This window comes from Microtus pennsylvanicus, chromosome 15 (assembly GCF_037038515.1).
Source record: "Microtus pennsylvanicus isolate mMicPen1 chromosome 15, mMicPen1.hap1, whole genome shotgun sequence".
NCBI classification, from domain to species: Eukaryota; Metazoa; Chordata; class Mammalia; order Rodentia; family Cricetidae; genus Microtus; species Microtus pennsylvanicus.
In genome coordinates, this window is record NC_134593.1 from 21,290,545 (window position 1) to 21,311,288 (window position 20,744).

Genomic DNA, 20,744 nt, shown 5'->3' on the forward strand with positions numbered 1-20,744 from the left:
AAAATAAGTTAGAAGAAACAGTTAGAAGTTCAATGTAGTGATACATGTCTGTAATCCAAGCACTTTGGTAGCTGCATTGGAAGGATCCTAAATTCATGTGCAAAGTGGATTATTGAGATTCTGTGAAAAGGGAAGAGGAGAGGAAAAAAGAGAAAGGAGATGAAAGAGAATGAATAAACAGAAAGAGAAAAGAAGAAAAAGAAGGGAGCAATAACTAGTAAATATAAAAGACAATGATAAAAATAGAAAAGAAAGAAATTAGCAAGTTTAGTAAATTATAATATCCTCTTTACTCAAGATCCAAAGAGATAAAGGCATTGACAAAGCAACATTTAAAGAGATAACAGCTAAGAATTTACAACAGGAAAGGGAAGAGGAGGAAAGGGAAAGCCACATTCAAGAAGTCAGGCCTGCTGGATCTCTGAGTTCAAGGCCAGAAAGGTCTACAGGGTGAGTTATAGAACAGTCAGAGTTCCACAGAGAAATCCTGTCTCGAAAAACCAAAAAGACAAACTCCCAGTACAAAAACAAAAAGCAAATGCACATGGACAGATCCATGCACCAAAGAGAAAGAACCCTAAAAGGAGCTTGGGTGAAACAAACTGTATCCAAAAAAGCAGTCATTTGCTTCTGAGCGGGCTTTATATACATTTTATTTTATATTTTATTGATCTAGTTTATTAACAATTTTATCTTTTAAAAAGCAATAGCCCAGCCAGGCGGTGGTGGCACATGCCTTTAATCCCAGCACTCGGGAGGCAGAGGCAGGCGGATCTCTGTGAGTTCGAGACCAGCATGGTCTACAAAGCTAGCTCCAGGACAGGCTCCAAAGCCACAGAGAAACCCTGTCTCGAAAAACAAAAACAAAACAAAAAAAACAAAAACAAAAAAAAGCAATAGCCCTTAATGGAAAGTGGCTAAAAAATAAAATAAGAGAGTATCAACTTAAAATAAAATGACAAACCTAGCCTAAGAATCTACACTGACAATAATAAATCAACCAGTTCAGAAAAATACAGATTGCAGCAGGAGTCACACACCTGTAAGCAAACCACAAATCAAACTGATACTATAGTCCACAAGTTGCATAAATAAAAACTATACCTCAATAATTAATAATAGCCTCATTATACTTGTCCCTTGACCTATCAACTGTCTCCCAAGCATTGTACCTAGAAATGGAGTGTTTAAATTTTACTTGAGGAAAGGAAGGTGAAAGACAAAATTTCCAGACTCAACTTGGCTTTGTAGACTGTATAAGAACACAAAATTGCCTTCGCCTCCAGTAGTGACAGATAGAAAATTATTGCATCTTGTGTTGATGCCCTTTAAGGACTGCCAAGTAAGCATTCATGTTTCATGGTATTCATGACAAAGCTACTTTTATAATGCAGTAAAAGCCATAGGGCAATGAGGCATCAACCTCCTGAAAGAACAAGATGTTACCCTCAAACTCAGAATTGTGAAGCAATGACAGAATTCTGATGTCATCACAACTAAGTAAATTCATAGGTCCAGGCAATAGTTATCAGTAATTTCTACCATCACAAACACAATCTGACATTATATACCTCACAACAGAATTATATTCCACTCCCTTAAATTGGGAGGTTTGTATAAATCTAATAGAAGAGACAATATGTCTTTAAAGCTAACACTTAGTAATAAAAAGACAAATTACACTATGAAAGCATGGCAGATATGCTAGGTAGTAATTTCTCCAAAGGGAGACAATGACCAGCAAACATATCAGAGAAATAAATACACATGAAAATCACCTGAGATGCTGCCTACAGGACGGTTAAAAGGAGGTCTAGTGTTGCAGCTCCGTGGTAGAGCACTTGCCTACTTGTGCAAAGTCCTGTGTTTGCTATCTAGTACAAAAATTAAAAAAGCAGGTGTGTATAGAAGGACTATGGGAAACTAAAACAGATCAACAAATACAATGTACTATATTCATTAACTATGTAACAACAACAAGGAATAAAATACATATTAGTAACATCTAAGAACTTTGAGCCACATACAGTTCTTAACTGCTGAGCCAGCTCCCCAACCCTTACTTACTAAAGGAATTCTATGTTCCTTTCCTCCTCACTCCCTCTTTCCCTCCCCCTCTTTCCTCTCCCTTTCTCTCTGTTAAGAACAATTCCAGTCCCAGGGGATCTGACAGCTTCTTCTAAACCACTTGGGCACCAGGCAGTCTGTGCCTCATAAGGGACTCAGTGTCTCAAGAATTTAAACTCTTAGAGCAGCACTATGGAATAATTTCATTCAAGAATGCTAATCAAATTAGAAAAAGTACAAAGTGTGATTACTAGAAACACAGAGATGACTCAGTGGTAAAAGCACCTGCTGCTCTTACAGAGGACCTGAGTTCAAGTCTCAGCACCCACATTAGGTAGCTCATAATTGCTTATACCTCAGATGAGGGGTGGAATCTAACTCCCATTTCTGGCCTCCCTCTTAGTCCCTACCCCTCCCACCTCACATACACACAAATAAAAACTAAAGAATTAAGAGTATTCCTGTCATCTTGATTTGGTGACCACTTCATGATGTACACATATGACAAACAGGCAGTTTATCATTACTTTAATTATCCTTCAATAAAGCTACTTGAAAATAAAATTAGTGAATGAAACCTGATTCAAATTAAAAAAAAAACACATACCATGCAGGCTAATTTTATGTCAACTTGACACAAGCTAGAGTTATCTGAAAAGAATGAGCCTCAACTGAGAAAATGTCTCCCTCCATAAGACCCTGCCATAGAACATTTTCTTAATTAGTGATTGATGGGGGGTGGGTCCATTGTTGGTGGTGCCTCCTTCCATGTTGATCCTTGGTTCAATAAGAAAGCAGGCTGAGCAAGCCATGAGAAGCAAGCCAGTGAGCAGCATCCTCCACGGTCTCTAAATCAGTTCCTGCCTCCAGGTTTCTGACATGCTTAAGATCCTGTCCTGACTTCCTTCAATGGCGGACTATGATGTGGAAGTGTAAACCAAACAAACCTTTCCTCCCCAACTTTGCTTTTGGTCATGGTGTTTTATCACAGCAATAGAAACCCTCACTAGGATATATACCTAGTACTTTCTTAGACATTAAAATCCTGACAGTGGACAGATGCCACAGTTCAGCAGCAAGAAGACAGCGACAGTGGGGTGACTGGTACTGAGGAGCATCAGTGGTGTGAATTCTCACTGATATAGGCCACAAAGGCCTTCTGCACCCCACAGTATATTTCTGGACACTTTCACATAATCAATTCCTTATGACATCATTCTTCAGCTGAGTGTTCAAGTAATGAATGAATTTACGAACATGCCTCTATACCTGTAAAACCCAAAAGCTCTCAAGAAATCATCAGAGCTGTCTGCTATGATGCTTCATTTTAACCGATAAGACTTTTATAGACTCCTGATGATTGTCAAGTTAAGCCGTTTGGAAAAACTTTGAGAATGTACAAAAAGAAAGCACTGTCTTCTGGGGTCTGGGTAGAGTTTTTGAAGCAAGGTCTCCCTACACAGCTTGGGCTGTCCTCAAATGCAGTGACCCTTCCTCCTCCCTGACTCAGACTCTCAAACATGGATTACAGGTCTTCAATATTGGTTCAGCAAAGAGTAATGCCTCTTGCTCCAATTTGTTTGAAGAGAGCTGGTCTCCTCTAAGCAGTTAAGTACTCTTTGACTGTGGAGACATCTCTCCAGCCCCACAAAAGCTCTTTAATAAACATATTTTTTAAATGCTAATTGCTGTACAGTTGGGCATATCTATCTATACAGACCATTCAACATGTACCTTATCCTTGTACTCATTTACACTATGAATACCAACATCAAATACATACAAACTCCTGACGCAAGGTCCAGAATGTACACACCACAATGAACCTGTTTCAACCTTCAGACCTCTTTCACCTTATACTGAAAATGCTGAGGGCCTAGTGTGGTGGCACACGCCTTTAATCCTAGCATTCAGGAGGTATAGGCAGGTAAACCTCTCAAAGCTTGAGATAGTGACTTTCAGGTCAGTCAGGGCTATACAGTGAGATTGTACTCCTAAAGGGGCGAAGAAAGAGAAAGAAATGAAGAAACTGCTGACTTTGCCTGGAGACAGGGCTCAATTGTTAGTGGCTGCCCTATATGTATGAGGTCCTGGGTTCAAGCCCCAGCACTAATAAGTACTACTCTTACTTGCTTCTTACAGTCTGACAACCTGTCTTAGTTATATGAAAAGAAACTGCAGTCCAAACAGACATTCTGCTGTGCTTTTTAGGTTCTATTGTTTTTCTTCTTGTAGGATAATCAAATACCTGAATTAGTCACTAAATGTCTATACTGGCTTTTCATACTAGGTCGCCTCATTACAGACTGCCATCTGTAAATGAACCTATTTGGAGTATTCTACCACTAAAGGCCCTGGCATCCACCACGTACACGCACAACACTACAGACTGACAGGATACGGCAGATTTTATACATAAATGTTTGGACTTGCTCCCTTTCCAGCACCCTCCATGATTTCCACTGTCCTATCCCTACAACTCTAGTTTTATAGTTCAAGCCAGTAACACTGTGTACTCTGCCCCCAAGCAGCAGGATTATACGGAACCCTTAGACAAAACCTCAACAACTTATCATTTCACCAAATAGCCATTTTTTTAAACAAAAGGACCCACTCAAGGTTAAACATGGTGTTTAATGCTCCAATGCTTTAAATTGTTTTAAGTAAATATATTTTATCTAGGTCTTGCTATATGAGGGATGGAAACTTTAAGAAACTATATAGTCACTGAGAGTCAGAACTCCATATGCGTTTTAACTACATAAAATGAAACGCCTTTATTATCTGCTGTCTTAATTAGGGTTACTATTGCTGTGACATCATAACCAAAAAGCAAGCTGGGGAGGAAAGGGTTTATTTGTCTCACATCATTGAAGGAAGTCAGGACAGGAACTCATGCAGGGCAGAAACGCAGAGGTGGAACTGATGCCGGGGCCATGGAGGGTGCTGCTTTACTGACTTGCTCCTCATGGCTTTCTCAGCCCACCTTCTTATAGAAGGTAGAATCACAACCCAGGGATGGTGACACCCACAGTGGGCTGGGCTCACCCCCATCAATCACTAACTAAGAAAACGCCCTACAGGCTTGCCTTCAGCCCATCTTAGGGAGGCAGTTTCTCAATTAAGGTTCCCTCCTCTGATGATTCTAGCTTGTGTCAAGTTGACATAAAACTAGCCTGTACATCTCGGTTGCCCAGGCTGATCTTGAATTCCCCACCTTTCTGCTTCCCCCTGAACACTGAGATCCCCCCTTTAAGTACAGTAAGATAATAAACTCAGTACTTAAACATCTGTTATTGTTGTGTGTGCATGTATGATGAGGGGGACACATAACGCCACAGCATATATGTATAGGTCAGAGGGCAACTCTATGGAGTAGGTTCTCTCCATCCACCTAGATATGGGTTTCGATGCAAGTGCCTATATCCATTGAGTCAACTCATTAACCTCCGCATTTGCTTTATGAGACAAGGTCTTTCACTGAAACTCTATTTTACCAACGTGGCTAGTCCTATTGGTCAATGAGCTTCCAGATCTGCCTGTCTCCACAATTCCATAAGCCTGGCTTTTACATGAGTTCTGGGGATCCAAACTCGGGTATTCATGTTGCGCAGTCATCTCAGCCCTAGCACGGTATCTGTGGAAATCCTCTACGTCATAATGTGTCAGCACTTGGCGTGCATAGTCACTACACTCTAGTTACTCATTCTTCGGGTAGGGGACATTTTGAAACTGTGATACTGCTACTACCTTTGCATGCTTTCCTATCTTTTTTTTTTTTAACAACTTTATGTGCATTAGTGTGAAGGTATCAGATCCCCTGGAACTGGAGTTACAGACAATTGTGAGCTGCCATGTGGGTGCTGGAATTGAACCCAGGTCCTCTGAAAGAGCAACCAATGCTCTTAACCACTGAGTCATCTCTCTAGTCCACTTTCCTATCTTTTAGATATACACAGGAATAAGATCTTGGGTCAAAACTCTGATTAACACCTTGAAGTACTAAACTTTTTTCCAGAATGGCTAATAATTCTACTACACACGTATGAAGGTTCTGATTTCTGCATCTTCCAAAGGCTTATTATTATCTAACTGCAAGCATCCCAGTTTACAGTACACCTCACCGCTGGTTTAGTTTGCTAACGTAATAACATTCGTCTTTTCTTGTGCTTGTTGGCCATTTACCTACCTTCTTTGGGGAATGTCTATTCAAATCAGTCAGTTTTTAACTGACTAGTTTAATGCTGTATTGGTGCACTGTGGTTTTTATGTATTCAAGACACAAGATGCCAGGTAAAAGCACTTACCCACAAGTCTGATGACCTAAGTTCAATACCTAGATCCCACAAGGTAGCCAAAGACCAGACTTCCAAAAGTTGATCTTTGATCTCCACACATATGTAGAACTATGCATACATGCACACACAAAAAAATAACAGTTTGAGCTTCAGAATCATCCAGGAAGATGTGTATGAAAGTAGGTATGGTTATAAATAAGATAGTTTATGAACTGCAATTGTTCATTGTGTGAAGGTATCCAATTCTCTTTACTTTGTATTTCTTTGAAAGTTTCTAAAACAAAACTGGCTTCTGGTTTTCTGCAACTAGGAACAGTACTGCCAAATGGGTGAGTGGGTGACAACTGTATCTCTAAGGCCTAAGTTTTCACCTTTGTGACAAAAGAGGCTTGGATCATTAAACTACCAATGTTCCTGCTAGTTCCATTTTTTAAAATTCAACTAAATATGAAGTTTACACTTCAAATCTGGCTTACCAATTCTAACAATGTACGAGAAAATGTATTTATCTAAATCTGATACAACTAAGTGAAAGAAAATATAACTGCCATAATTAACAATACAGCAGAAGAACAGAGCAGTACAACTACTCCTCAAACTCTCACAGAGCTACCTGGGCAAACCCATTGCGTGAGACAGTACTCAGGGCAAGAGTGTCAAGTGCAGCCAACCCACGGCAGTGCGTATGGCTAAGCAGCCAAATATCATCAGCTCAGGAAGAGTAACTAAAATTTGAAGTATGTATCATTCTCAAATAATGGGAAAGTTGAAAACCTGTATTAGAAAACTGCAATACCCTAAGTCAAGGAACATCTGTTTCCTTCAGCTAAATCCCTCATTTCTAGAAAGGTCCTAGGTTGCACTCCCCAAAGCACCTTTTCTTCAAACACCACCTCCTTTAGAACATTCTCTACATTGTAGCCCAGCTTCATAATCTGGAGGTCGGGCCCTTATATGAGATCTTGTAGCTGAATTTCTCTCAAGTAACAGGAAATACAGCAATGATAAAAAGTTTTCAAATGTCCAGCGATAAAAAGGTAACCAAAAATGTTTTAATAAGCCTAAAGTGTTTGAGGTTTGCTCGGGCATATCACATCATGACTTTACTACGGTCCCAGGTCTGAACATGTGTGCACTACACTCCATGGAATATTACATGCCTGAAAGACCTCAGGCTCAGGTTCTAGACTATTATATGCTATAAACATAGAGCTGTATACATATCTTCTGCTGTTCTAGAGAAACATAATGGGGAGCTGGGGGCTGGATCAGTGGTTAAGATCACTTGTTCTTCTTGCAGAGGGCCCTGCACCCACATGGCAGCTCACAACCATCTATTAATCCAGTTCCCAGGCTTCCAATGCCCCCTTCTGACCTCCACAGGCACCAGGCACACACATGGCGCACAAACATACATGCAGGCAAAACGTTCATACACATAAACCTTTTTTTGAATTAAAAATTAAATCCAAAAAGACAGTGAATTGTATTTGAGGGCCAGTAAGACAGCTTCTAGGTAAAGGCATTTACTGCCAAGCCTGGCCAATGAGTCCAATTCCAGGCCCCACACGACAGAAAGATAGGACTGACTTCTGTAAGCTGTCTTCTGACACACACACTCTCTCTAAATAAATAAATATATTTAAGTTTTTAAAATTAAAAATTGCAGAATGAACTGCTGGTCTGAGTTTCATCAAAAGCCACCAAATGATTTGGGGCTTGGGTTTAGTACAGAATTTCTAACAGTTTCTGAATAGCTTTAAATATACTTCTATTTCATGCTACATATTTATGTGAAGTGTCATTCTCAGCACTGATGCATCTACCTCATTATAATGCAAAACTGTTTCGTCTTTAACATGTGGTAAAATTACATGTATACCAAGAACTGATTTAAAATAAATTTCTTTATGACTATCAGTAAATGTTTTATTTGTATACCTATTTTATATACCTATATACCCAGTGTGGGAAAAGTTTACAAGCCCTGTCCCAGAAATAACTTTGTTAAAGAAAGAAAATAAAAGAAAGCCATCAAATTCAGTAGCTTTATCAGAATACATCCACACACCCATTTATTTATCAACTATCTACTGTTCCTTTTGTGCTCAAGGCAGAGGTGAGTAGCCACATGAAATATAGCTCTCCAAAATGTAAATTATTTGGGCTTCAAAGATTATGGCTTTTTACAGAAAAAAAACTTGTTCTACAATGTAAAATACACTAAATAGTGCTAATAACTTTTCCTGCTTTTAAGTCTCAATACCAATGCTATCTCAGATCATCTATGAGATTTCTAAGTATATTACTCCCAACTTGTCTTTTTGCTCTCACCAATACAACTCTTCAACTGCAACCAAAGAATAAAGAACAGTTCTCTATGCACAACTCACTCCTGGGAGGAGAGGTTTCCACAATCTAGCTCCACCTATCCTATTCAACTTTCTAACCACTCCATATTTAAGAAATACTCCATTATTTTAGTTCCCTAAATACAACCATGTTACCTCTTCCAGGTCCACCCAACACTTACTACCAACTGACACACCTACATGTTTACCTACCTTGAACTTAAGCAAAATCATCTTCATGAAGCCTTTCCTGACTTGCCCAGGCCAGTTTGTATAGTTGCTTTCCCTAAGGGACCCACTGTACTAAGAACACATTTCCATTAAAGTGTTTCCTTGCTTCCCGTAGTTCTGTACCAATCTCATTCTTCAACTAAGAACCTTGAGGCAGATTGGGTGGATGGCTAAAGGGCGGAGCTGGGAAGTTGGAAATATGAGTCTTGCCCCTTCCTAGAGTCACCTTTTTAAGCGATTTACCTAACTCACTTTCTTTATCCAGGTAACAAAACTCTTGTGACAATAAGAGTATTCTTACAAACCAAGTGTTCTGCTCAGTTAAGTGCTCCACTGGTTATCCTTATCTTCGACATTTTACCCCTCAAACTCAGTTCAGAATTCAAATGGTTAACAGTTAACTAAGAGGAAAAAGTAAAAAAGATTCTTCAGCACACACACATTATTTTCAGCTGTACACCTGATACTTCTATATGGCCATTTAGATTCCAGAACTCACTGTCTTCATATTCGAGCTATTTAGGTTGGAATGACTTGTTAAGGTTTGCCTAAAACCCTTCTCAGTCCTGTGCCCTAAAAAGTCCTTCAAATCCACACAAACCACAGGCAAGTAGTGCCTGCAGAAGCCAGAAGAGGGCACTGAATTCCCTAGAACTAGAGTTATAAGGTTGTGAGAGGTGACATGGGTACAGACAATCACGCCCTGGTCCTCTGGATGGGCAGTGCGCCTTACCATTGGCAATCTCTCCAGTCCCTCATATTTATAACCTTTATGGCCAAACCCTCCGCCTGGAACACAGGGAAACATTAAATGTTATTAAATCTGCTTTACAATCACTACAGTCTATGAATCAAATAAAAAGGGAAGAAAAGGCTACTACAGAAAAACACACTGACAATATCAAAAATAAGAGACTCAGTGCCCAAACACGATGAAGAACAACTCCACAGGTCTAAGAATAGAAATGCCCAATCTTAACTTATCTAAGAAGCTGAGGACATTATTTATAAAAAGGAAACCTAATATCTATACACATAACAAATGTTCAGAAGAACCAAGTAAACTAAGAGGACAAAGAACAATCTAAGACAGAAACATGCTATTCCAAAAGAAAAGAAAAATTGGTAGATAAAGAATTCTATAACCCAGAAGTCTTGACAGTTCAGCCATTACCTTTCTCCTCTCTGATACCACTTGCCAAGACCACTGTCACAGGCTGGCAAGCTGTGCACTGAACACCTGATCAGCATCAGTATCTGACTGAAACTCCCTGGATCAGGAAAAAAATCATTACTTTTCATCTTTTTAATCATTGTTTCAGAATAATTCCATATCATAACTGACATGAAAAGACTATGGCAAAACCATAGAAATAACACTTACATCTATGTGCCTAACTATTTTAATACCCCCTTCTCTTCAAGATAAAAGAACAGACATGGAAGTGATGCTACAGCCACACCTTGTACTAACAAAATAATCTTGCCTTATGAATGGTGTCAGTTACACAAATGCCACTGACTCTGAAGCCAGGCTTTCTAGAAATACCCTTTGTAACTTCTTTACTTGATAGCTAAAGTCAGTTACTTTTTTCTCCTTCAAGTGTTGTCCAGTATGTCATGACTCACCTAACTAAAATTCATTTCAGCAAATATATAGTAACTTTCATATTTGTGACGATTCTCTATCATATAAACCCTCTTGTCAAACAATATCATTTTCAGCATATATTCTAAAACACAGCATTAATTAAACTTTTTAACAACAACAAAAAAAGGCTGAACTGGGAGTGCTGATAAACACCTGACTCCTACACTCAGAACAGGCAGAAGGATCAAGGCCAATCTAAGCTACAGTGTCACAAACAAACTTAATCTGGGCTAACCATTTAACTTCCAGTTTACAGAAAATCCTGAGGATGGTGCAGAATATGAAGAACAAACTAAACTACACCATGAGAAAAACCTGTGTCAGGACCTAATAGGCTCAGCCATACGAAACTGCTGATACTTGGTTATTCTGAACTGCAAAAATTATAATTTCCCATGGTGCAACACAATGTAAAAACACTGACCTTTACTCCTTTTCCAACAAATTAAACAGTGGGGAGCACAAGGGTGCACACACCTGTAACACCAGCACTGTAACACAAGAAGAAGTAGCATCAATTAAAGTTCTAAACCAGACTAGGCTGTGCAACAAAGCTTGTCTCAAAAAAAAAAAACAAAAACAAAAACAAAACAAAACAAAAAAAAAAAACCAGTAAGGTTGAAGACGTAGCTCAGTCAGCACAATACTTGCCTAGCGTGCTGGAAGTCCTGGGTTTGATCCCAGTACTAAACAAGCAGAAATATCAGCTCAAGGTCATCCTAGGCTATACAAGTTTAAAGTCAATCTGGGTACATACACGAGGACCCTACATAAAACAAAAAAGGCCAAAATAAACAAAATGGTGAGCAGACAACAGCCAAATGTGGAAGTAACCCAAGTATTTACTGATAGAATGAACAGACCAACAGTTCTCAACTTTCCTAATGCTAAGAATCTTTTGACCCCCCAAACATAAAATTATTTCCATTGCTACTTCATAACTGCAATTTTGCTACTGTTATGAATTATAATATAAATACCTGCATTTTCTGATGGCCTTAAGTAATGCCTGTGAAAGGTTGAGAACTGCTAAGACAGGCAAAAAAAAAATGCAGTATATACATAAAACGGGCTAATAAAGGCAGGAAACTTTTATACATGCTATAATATGCATGAATCTTGAAAACATTATGAAAGTGAAAATAAGCCAGTATCAAAAGGCCTGTGTCTCGATCCTTATCTAATAAGTGCATGCCTTAATCTCCAAATACTTTACCTGGCAGATTAAAATGTTTGCATTTTATTGGCAAAGTAGAAAGGAAAGATGGTATAGGGTTAAAAGTCTCAGTTCCACACTGTACTGTGTCTTTTCCCTTGTTGGCAGTCTGAAGACAAGATGGTCACTAGCAGCTCTAGAGTCACCTGTGGAGTTCGACCAGGGGTCTCACTCTTGCAGTCTCCTCAAACCATCAGGGTCTGATGGGGAAATGGGTTGACATGTGCCAGCAGTGGTGGGTTCTTCAGCACACAAAGGACAAGTTTCATTAGGTTTTCCTAACTGACCTTTCTTGAATGAATGACTTAAGAACCATCTATGCAGCAAGGGATCTTTGTACAGAAAACAAAACAAAAACAAAAAAGCCTTAAGACCATACAAACACACACACACACACACATACATATATATTTTGCAGGGCTGTTAAGACTGTTCAGTGGTCAAGAGCACCAGTTGCTCTTGCAGAGAGCCTGGGCTTTAGCACCCTCATATTCTACAACATCTGTAAACTCCAGTTTCAGGGGATCCAACACTCTCTTCTGGCTCCTCAAGCACCAGGGATACAGTTGGTACACAGACATACATGCAAGAAAAATACCCATATGCAGAAAATTAATTAGATATATATACATACATACATACATACATACACTTTGGGGAAATGATGTGCCAGTGGTATCTAGAATGGCTGTATCCATTAGACTGTTGTAGTGCTTGCTTTGTTCCAATCATATTATGAAGCAGACAGTGAAGATACAGAGTGGTGCCCTCAAAAACCTCACAATCCAGTTGGGAGAACAGACAAAACACAATTCAATATATTACCACTGCTAGAATAACAAAGATATATGCAAATTCTCTCAGGAGCAAATAAAAGTACCATGATCTAAAGTATTTAAGAAGCAGGGATTAGCCAATCAACAGGAGGCAGAGGATATTTCAGTCAGCCAAATAGCCCTGAGAATAGAAACAGCCCTGGCAAAGAGGGGAGGATAGGACTCCAGATTAGGTATAAGCATATAAGAAGTTCAGTGCTGTAGAGCTTAAAGGGGTGGGAAAGAGGAGGGGCAGCGAGGAGGAAAAAAAGCATCAGGCTTGCTAAAAGATCCTAGTGAATTGGAGGAAGGGCACCACTTTGAGAAACTGTTTTACTGCCAGGTGACAGGCAGTAAGGCCTCGCCTGCAGGGAAACAGAGTTAGAATAAAGTGGTGAGGCTAAAATCCAGACACACCGAGAGTGATACTACACTGACTAGCATCTGACTGAAGGTGAAGGTGAGGAAGGAGTCCAAGAAGGGTCTCAGGTTTCAAATTTAATCACAGCTAGGGCAATGAGAACACAAAGAAAGAACATGGCTTTACACGCGTTGAGCATGAGAAGCTGCTGAGGTGTCCCTACGAGCCCCTCCAGCAGAGGACTAAAATAGATTTCACGCCTGCTCTTGCCATCCCCTCCCCGCCCCAGAGAAGTGATGGCTAACACTAAATGCACTGCTGGTGTAAACAAAACTTGTTCCTAAAGGAAGACTCAAGACAGATCCCAACACATGCCTAAACTCAATGGATAGATAGGCAGTGAAGCTGGCAAAGCCAAAATGAAGCCCAGGGTGAAGGAACTAGGAAAAGCATGCTCCCCACTAGGAAATTCAAGGAAACTGGTGCCTGACATAGGACAGAAATTCCTGAAAAGCATCACATGTTGCAAATTTAGTAAAGGACAAAGAAATACCAGGAAGGCTGGAGCAATTAAGCACCTTCAAGGCACGGCATGTAGTTAAACAGAGCTAAAAAAAGAGATTGGGTGGATACCAAAATCACTCTGTTCAATTGCTATTATTTACAAAGGCTAAATATCAATGTGCCAGTAAAAATAAATATGAACTAGTATGAAATTTGTACTAATCTTCCTTCTAGTTCACATTCAAGGATGACTTTGTTCACTTTACAGAAGTAAATTACAGCAAAATAGATTAAGTTTGCTCCAAAAGAAATTATTACTATCTTATAATAAGGGCTGCCTGGAGAGCTGGCTCCCTGGTGAGCGCTTACTATTCTGGCATGAGAGTTCAGTTTCCAGCACCAATGGGAGGCAGCTACAAATATCTGTAACTCTTAACTCCAGGGCATCGAATGCCCTCTTACGGATTCTGAGGGTATCTGCACTTACGTGCACATAGCCATAAACACACACACACACACACACACCACACACACGCATGCATGCATTTACAACATCTTTTTAAAGTTTTAATTTTTAAAAAAGTATAAAAAGCAGATCTTACAATACTGTCCTTCATCCCTAAATACCAAGTTTTAAAAAGTATATTATCTAGTCCCTTTTCTCAAATAGTATGTATGAAACGTTACCTGCCAATCACATGACAGCAACACTGCAAGGCATCTCAACAGAGCTGATATATTTTAAAACAGTATACACGTAGACTGGATTGTTGAACATCATGGCACTCTATTTCAGACAAGTGAAAAGAAACCCACTTAGGAAAGCACTAGAAAATAGCAAACAATAGTACAGAACACAGGCCAGTCAGCAAAGACTTTATGGGGACCTTCTGAAGGGTCAGTTCAATCTTATTGATTCTAGAGGTAGATGGAGAAGTCTGAGCAGTGAAGAGCTTACATGAGTAAACCCAACTCAAAGGACAGCCAGTGAGTTATAATAGAATTGCATGGACAAAGTCACAGAGAATGACTTACCAATAGAATGTCTACAGATAAAGAAACAATCTTGGAATTGCTAATTGAATTTGAAAATGAAAAATGTGTTTTATCCTTGGTACTAAATCTAAAGTATAAATGTTTGAGTGTTTGCTAACCCAAGAATATGGGTTATTATTTCCTTGATAAAACAATCTCGCTTTTAATAAGAACAAAACCTTACAAGAGGAAAAAAAAGGCAAAGAAATTCAATGATAAATTGTGTGTGATTAGCAAGGTTTTTTTTTGTTTTTTTTGTTTTTTTTTTGGTTTTTCGAGACAGGGTTTCTCTGTGGCTTTGGAGCCTGTCCTGGAACTAGCTCTGTAGACCAGGCTGGTCTCGAACTCACAGAGATCCGCCTGCCTCTGCCTCCCGAGTGCTGGGATTAAAGGCGTGCGCCACCATCGCCCGGCATTAGCAAGGTTTTAAAGGACCAAAATAAAAATGCTATGATATGGTCCTTCAGGTGTGCTCACTCACGGCAAGCTGTACTTTCCATCAGGGGAGGAGAGAACGCTGAGCAAAACTTCCTTCTGATTTAGAGTCGCACTGCTCTGACAGCCCAAGTTCCCCGACAGCATACAGGATGGCAATGGCCAAATAATAATTCATATTAACTCTTAATATCATAAATACTCATTAAGTATTAAGGTTTCTGTCTTAGTTACTGTTCTGTTGCTATGAGGAGAGTTCATGAGCCAAGTAATTTACAAAAGAAAGCTTTTAATTGGGGGCTTGCTTACAGTTTCAGAGGGCTAAACCAAGACCATCACGGCCCAGGGTGCTGAGGCAGGCAGGCAGTTGAGAGCTCACATCTGATTCGCAAGAAGGAAGAGCAACTAGGTCTGGGGTGGGCTTTTGACACCTCAAAGCCCACCTCAAGTAATACATCATCTCCAACAAGCCAACACCTCCTAATCCTTCCTAAGTAGTTCCACCAACTGGGACCAAGCACTCAAACATATGAGCCTCATTCAAACCATCAGGCTTTTGTTTGTTTGTTTGAGGGTTTTGTTTTGTTTTTTTTTTTTTTGTTTTTTGGTTTTGGTTTTTCCGAGACAAGGTTTCTCTGTAGCTTTGGAGCCTGTCCCGGAACTAGCTCTTATAGACCAATTTGGCCTCAAACTCACAGAGATCCTCCTGCCTCTGAGTGCTGGGATTAAAGGCGTGCACCACCACCGTCCAGCAAACCATCAGTTTCTTAACTTGTTATTATTAATTATTGATAAAAATGTCATACCCATGCCATCCAGAGAGCTCAGTGAGTAAAGAAGCTTGCCACCAAGCCTGGCAACCTAAGTTTGATCCCTACCCACCCATGGAAGAAAAAAACAAACTCCTTTAAGCTGTCCTCTGACTTCCAGAAGTATGCTATGGGGCACATGCACCAAAAGAAATAAATAAATAAAAATTAAAAAAATTCCAATGCAAAAACAGAAGTCATCTCCTTGAGAAGTGCATAAACAAGGATAACATGGGTTCCAGTTCCTTTCATGTTGTGTTTTAGAAGAACTCACGCTGGGTGGTGGTGGCAGCGCAGGCCTTTAATCCCAGCACTTGGGAGGCAGAGGCAGGAGGATCTCTGTGAGTTCAAGGCCAGCCTGGTCTAGTTCCAGGACAGGCTCCAAAGCCACAGAGAAACCCTGTCTCAAAAAAACAAAAACAAAAAAACAAAAAGGAGAACTCACTAAGCAGAATATGTCTGTTTTGCACACCTTTCTATATTTAAAAAGAAAAAACAACTTTCTTTAAAAAAAAAGCTTTAGAGTCAATGCTTTATATGAAAATGTTTAGTACTGAGATCCAAATTCAAACCTGTTTCCTCTTCAACGTCTTTCTAGGTTGGCTATAAAAACATGACTCCCTTACCCAAGCTTCAGGTCACTACAGTTCCCTACCTCCGCCTGTGCACTCAGGCCCAATTATCCTCTTCTGTGAACTCCATACGAATAAGAATGAGGAAGAGGAGAAAGAGCAAGAGGGAGGGGAAAAAGCTGAGGAGGATCATCCAGACCTCATTTCTGGGAAATCTCTCCCCACAGACAAGATCACAACCCTCTTCCACCAGACCAACTCTACACATTGCTCTCGATACTTTTTCCACTGCTCTCATCTCGACGCCATCTCTGTCTCTGCGCTGAATAAATTTCTGAGATCTTCCTACTAAGTAAAACCTTCCAAGGGACACACCTGGCCTGTGTATTCTCGGACCAACAGAGGCCAGATAGAAGTCTCAGGTTCACCCCTCATGTCATCACACCTCTTTCTCACCTGGGACTGTATTCACTCATTCCTCATCTGCTCATCTCAAGACTGATACAGTATCTGGTTCACCTGGGACTGTATTCACTCATTCCTCATCTGCTCATCTCAAGACTGATACAGTATCTGGTATATTTGTCTCTCCAAAGCCCTCTTGGCAGAATGTCTGTAAGACCTCCCTACAACCCTCTGTCTACTCACTCACAATCCCTGCATAACTGCCTTATTTTCCTTATTTACCAGCTGAATGCATAAACTGGGACTTTTCAATTAGTACTTCTAAAATTCCAAAGGCCTCCTGCCTTCTCCTCCCATAGTTAACCCCTTCTGCTTCATTCATTCACTTATTTTTAGAGGTAGGGTGTCGCATAGCCAAGGATGACCTTGAACTCCTAACTTTCTGCCTCCTGGTCCCAAGTGCTGGGATTACAGAGATTGCACCCAGACTTCTCCAACTCTTCAGGATCAGTTCATTCCCATTATTAGGAATCAACCAGACCTCATCACTGTTTAGAAGTCAACTTCCCTGACCCAGTGTAGGGATTTCTCACAAACTGACTGTAAGCTCAGGGCACAGGCAGAATCTTAGGTCTTTTTGTATGAGCAGGCCAAGCATTATAGGCACCTATCAGTCATCTAGCAAATGAATGCTCAGACATGACCAGCGCATTACATAAATGCTGACATTCTGTGTCAAAGTACTTTTTTCTCTAGTAAAGTAAGGACAATGCCACACCTAACTCATAAGGATTAAATGGGGTAGCAAGCTCTTAGTATAGCACAGTGTCTAACACAGAGAACTACCATTTGAATGCCTGCTATCTCATGTCTTAGTTTTACTAACATATCCTTGGATGTGTAATGTGAGCAAAGTCAGGCAGAATGGCTTGGCAACTCTCCTGTCTTCCTCATGCATCCACAAGCCACTGGTTACCTTTTGATGAGCAGTAGCTATATGCTATGGAGCTATCCCATGCAAAAGGCCTTACTAGGTATCTCACTAAACAAACTAGAAGTAAATTATGACAAAAATTTACACCAACATCCAGAAAAGAATGAACACGCAATACGAGCATCCACACAAACTATGCAGGTTTTGCTTACAGTAATAAAAGGCAGCTTCAAGAAAAATCACCGGTGGGACTGGGTGTGGTGGCCCCTGCCAGAAATCCCAGCAATTGGGGAGCCTGAGGCAGGATTATTTTTGTACGCTTGACCAGCCCGCCCTGCAATGAGGCCCTGTCTCAAAAAGAAAACAAACAAACAAATAACAAAAAAGGCCAGAGAGATTACTGGTGAACACAAACACAGAAATTACTGGTGGAAAAAGATCAAAACTGTCTTATTTAAAAAAAGAGAGAGAGAGAGAGAGAGAGAGACTGATGGCTGTTACAGTTGCTAGGTTTCACTTTTGTTTGGAAGTAGTTCTCAAAAAGGAAACTTAAATGTGATCAGGACAGAGAGATAGATGCAGTCTCACTCAAATGGGAATTCCATAAAATATTCCCCCAGGTTTTTCCCAATTCATACTTAACTCTGTAGCTCTGAGAAATGCCACAGCTTCATCTGCTTCTCTACTAAATCAAACCCTGCTATTTACTAGCCTCTTAGCAAAAATTACAGGACTATACAAATCATATTACCTACTATTAGAATAGAGAAGAGGGTACGGGCTTAAAACTATTCCCCCCATCAAACCAAGAGAGGTCGAGTCCCCGTGAAGTTTGTGCTATTACACACACTTCACTGGTTTCAGTAGGAGCAGAGAGACCTCTAGCGCTACCTCAATAAGTGGAGTTTGCAAATAGTAACAGCTAATGTCACCTTAATGAGACAATGGCAACATGCTGAGTAGCAGCTAACTGAGTGACCACAATGAATGTTTACAGTTTTGCAACCACTTGGAAAATCTACCAGCCTGGTGGCATGTGGTATACACAAGGACGTAGGAATCGATGTATCCAATTCATTTCGGCAAAACGGGTCAAAGAAATTATTTCCCTACGAGTCACGCTCCCACTCCAAGAGCTTTAAAAAAAAAGAAAAAGAAAAAAAAAGAACCCCAGATCAGAGAGGTCTGCATAACCTCCTTCTCAAAGCTTCAACACAATAGATGGCAAACTATTGTCCACCTTTAGCTCGCTCCGAATGCCAGCAGTCACAGGGATATGAGCTGCAACAGCTCGGGAAGACTGGTCCAAAGGACAGCACTGGAATATAAGAAAATGGTCTTGGCGCATCCTACCCTCCCCCATCCACCACCCTCAAACAAGTCAGTTACCCGGCTGGTCCCCACCCCCCTCTGAGGTCTGCCACCGCCCGCCTGGGCCCGGCTCGCACAAGGTAGGCGCTGGGACGGAGGCTCCATGTGCGGCAGCGCGGGAGGCTGCACCGGCTGCGGACGCGAGCGGCGGCAGGGCCCCGGCGGTGCGGTCGGCACGCGGGGCGGCAGCATCCCGGTCCGTCCTCCCGCGCGGCCCGCGGACCCCGCCTCGGCTCCACATCCCTTCCCCTCCGACAGCAGGCCGCGCCCGCGCGGCGGCGCCGAGCGCCCAGCGGTCCCCGGTGTCCGCGCTGGCCGCTCAGAAGGCGGCTGCAGCCCGGGCCGCGGCGCCCCGAGGCGGCGGCCAACTCCGACTGACCGCCAGCCGGCGAGAGCCAGCGGCCACGGGCCCCTGCCCCTCCCCTCTCGGCCGCCCGGCCCGGCCCGGCCAGACGCGGAATACACTCGCCTCCACATCGCGGCCCTTGTTCTTGAAGCTCTTGATGCGGTGGTTTTCCAAGCCGGGGTTCTCGGCCATGGCTGCGCGCGGCTCCGGCGGCGGCTGCTCCTGCGGCGGCGGTGGCGGCGAGTCGAGCGGGAGGGGACGGAGGGGGAGGAGCGCGCGTCACGGTAGCCGCGGCGCGGGGGCGGTGCTGAGGAGCGGCGCGCGCCGGGAGAGGCCGGGGCGCTGGCCTGCTGGCTGTCGCGGTGACCCTGCCCTCACCCCACCATAGGGCCTCCCCACCGCCGCTAGTCATGTGCTAGAAATGGAGCCCGACCTAGTAGCTTTTACCGCCACCCCTGACGTGGGGCGGCTGGCGGGAACTACAGTTCCCAGCATGCCCGGCGCTGGTCTGAGCCACGCCGGGAGAGGACGAGGAGCATGCCGGGAGGGCTGTGCGCGCGCTTTCGGCGCGGCGCTTTCCGAGCGCGGGCTCGAAGCCCCACCTCTGGGCGGAGTGGTGGGCGGGGCTTCCCCGGCGATGGCACCTTGCGGCCTATCGGGAGCGAGAGGCGGGGCTCCCGGGGGCGCACCTTGCTCCCTACCGCTTGGAAAATTAGAAAAAGAACGGCCACGCGTGCTCTGCGCTTTTGGCTTCTTTGGGGTCTCCTCAAATAGCAGCCACCCCCAAACCCTTTTCTCTTGCTCTGCCTTGGTTTTATAAATAGCATGCCTGTTTCCACTACCCAGATACATGACAGCGTGATGTGTGTGTTTATGCTTGCTCGCACCGCACCGTTAAGAAGCTCAACAAGGCAACAGACTTTGTTGGTCTCAAGAATCTGTCAGATCAAAGCCGGGCGGTGGTGGCGCCGCCTTTAATCCCAGCACTCCGGAGGCAGAAACAGGCGGATCTCTGTGAGTTCGAGACCAGCCTGGTTTACAAGAGCTAGTTTCAGAACAGGATCCAAAGCCACAGAGAAACCCTGTCTCGAAAAACCAAAAGAGAAAAAAGAAAAAAAGAATCTGTCAGACCAACACAGTACTTAGTAAGTTCTCTCAAGAAGAAGAAAAAAACCGAGTTCTAGCATGCCCTGATTTCTCCCAAACATCCTTGTGCAACCTTCACTTTGACAGCCCTACCTTCCTGTGTCTCCACGCCTCACAATCCACCTTAACACATAATCTAGCCTTCCGGTTATAATCAGGCCCTGCGGCAGCAGACTCCGGCTTGCCTTCTCCCTTTA

General features: G+C 42.2%; 1 protein-coding gene across 1 annotated transcript in view; it reads right to left on the bottom strand.

Annotated features, from left to right (window-relative positions):
• Positions 1–19,684, bottom strand: part of Kpna3 (karyopherin subunit alpha 3) — a 69,867-nt gene extending 50,183 nt beyond the window's left edge. Inside the window, exon 1 of the mRNA XM_075950237.1 lies at positions 19,525–19,684. Within this exon, the coding sequence (XP_075806352.1) occupies positions 19,525–19,593 (69 nt within the window). The 5' untranslated portion in view covers positions 19,594–19,684. The remainder of the gene's footprint in view (positions 1–19,524) is intronic.
• Positions 19,685–20,744: the final 1,060 nt, after the last annotated feature.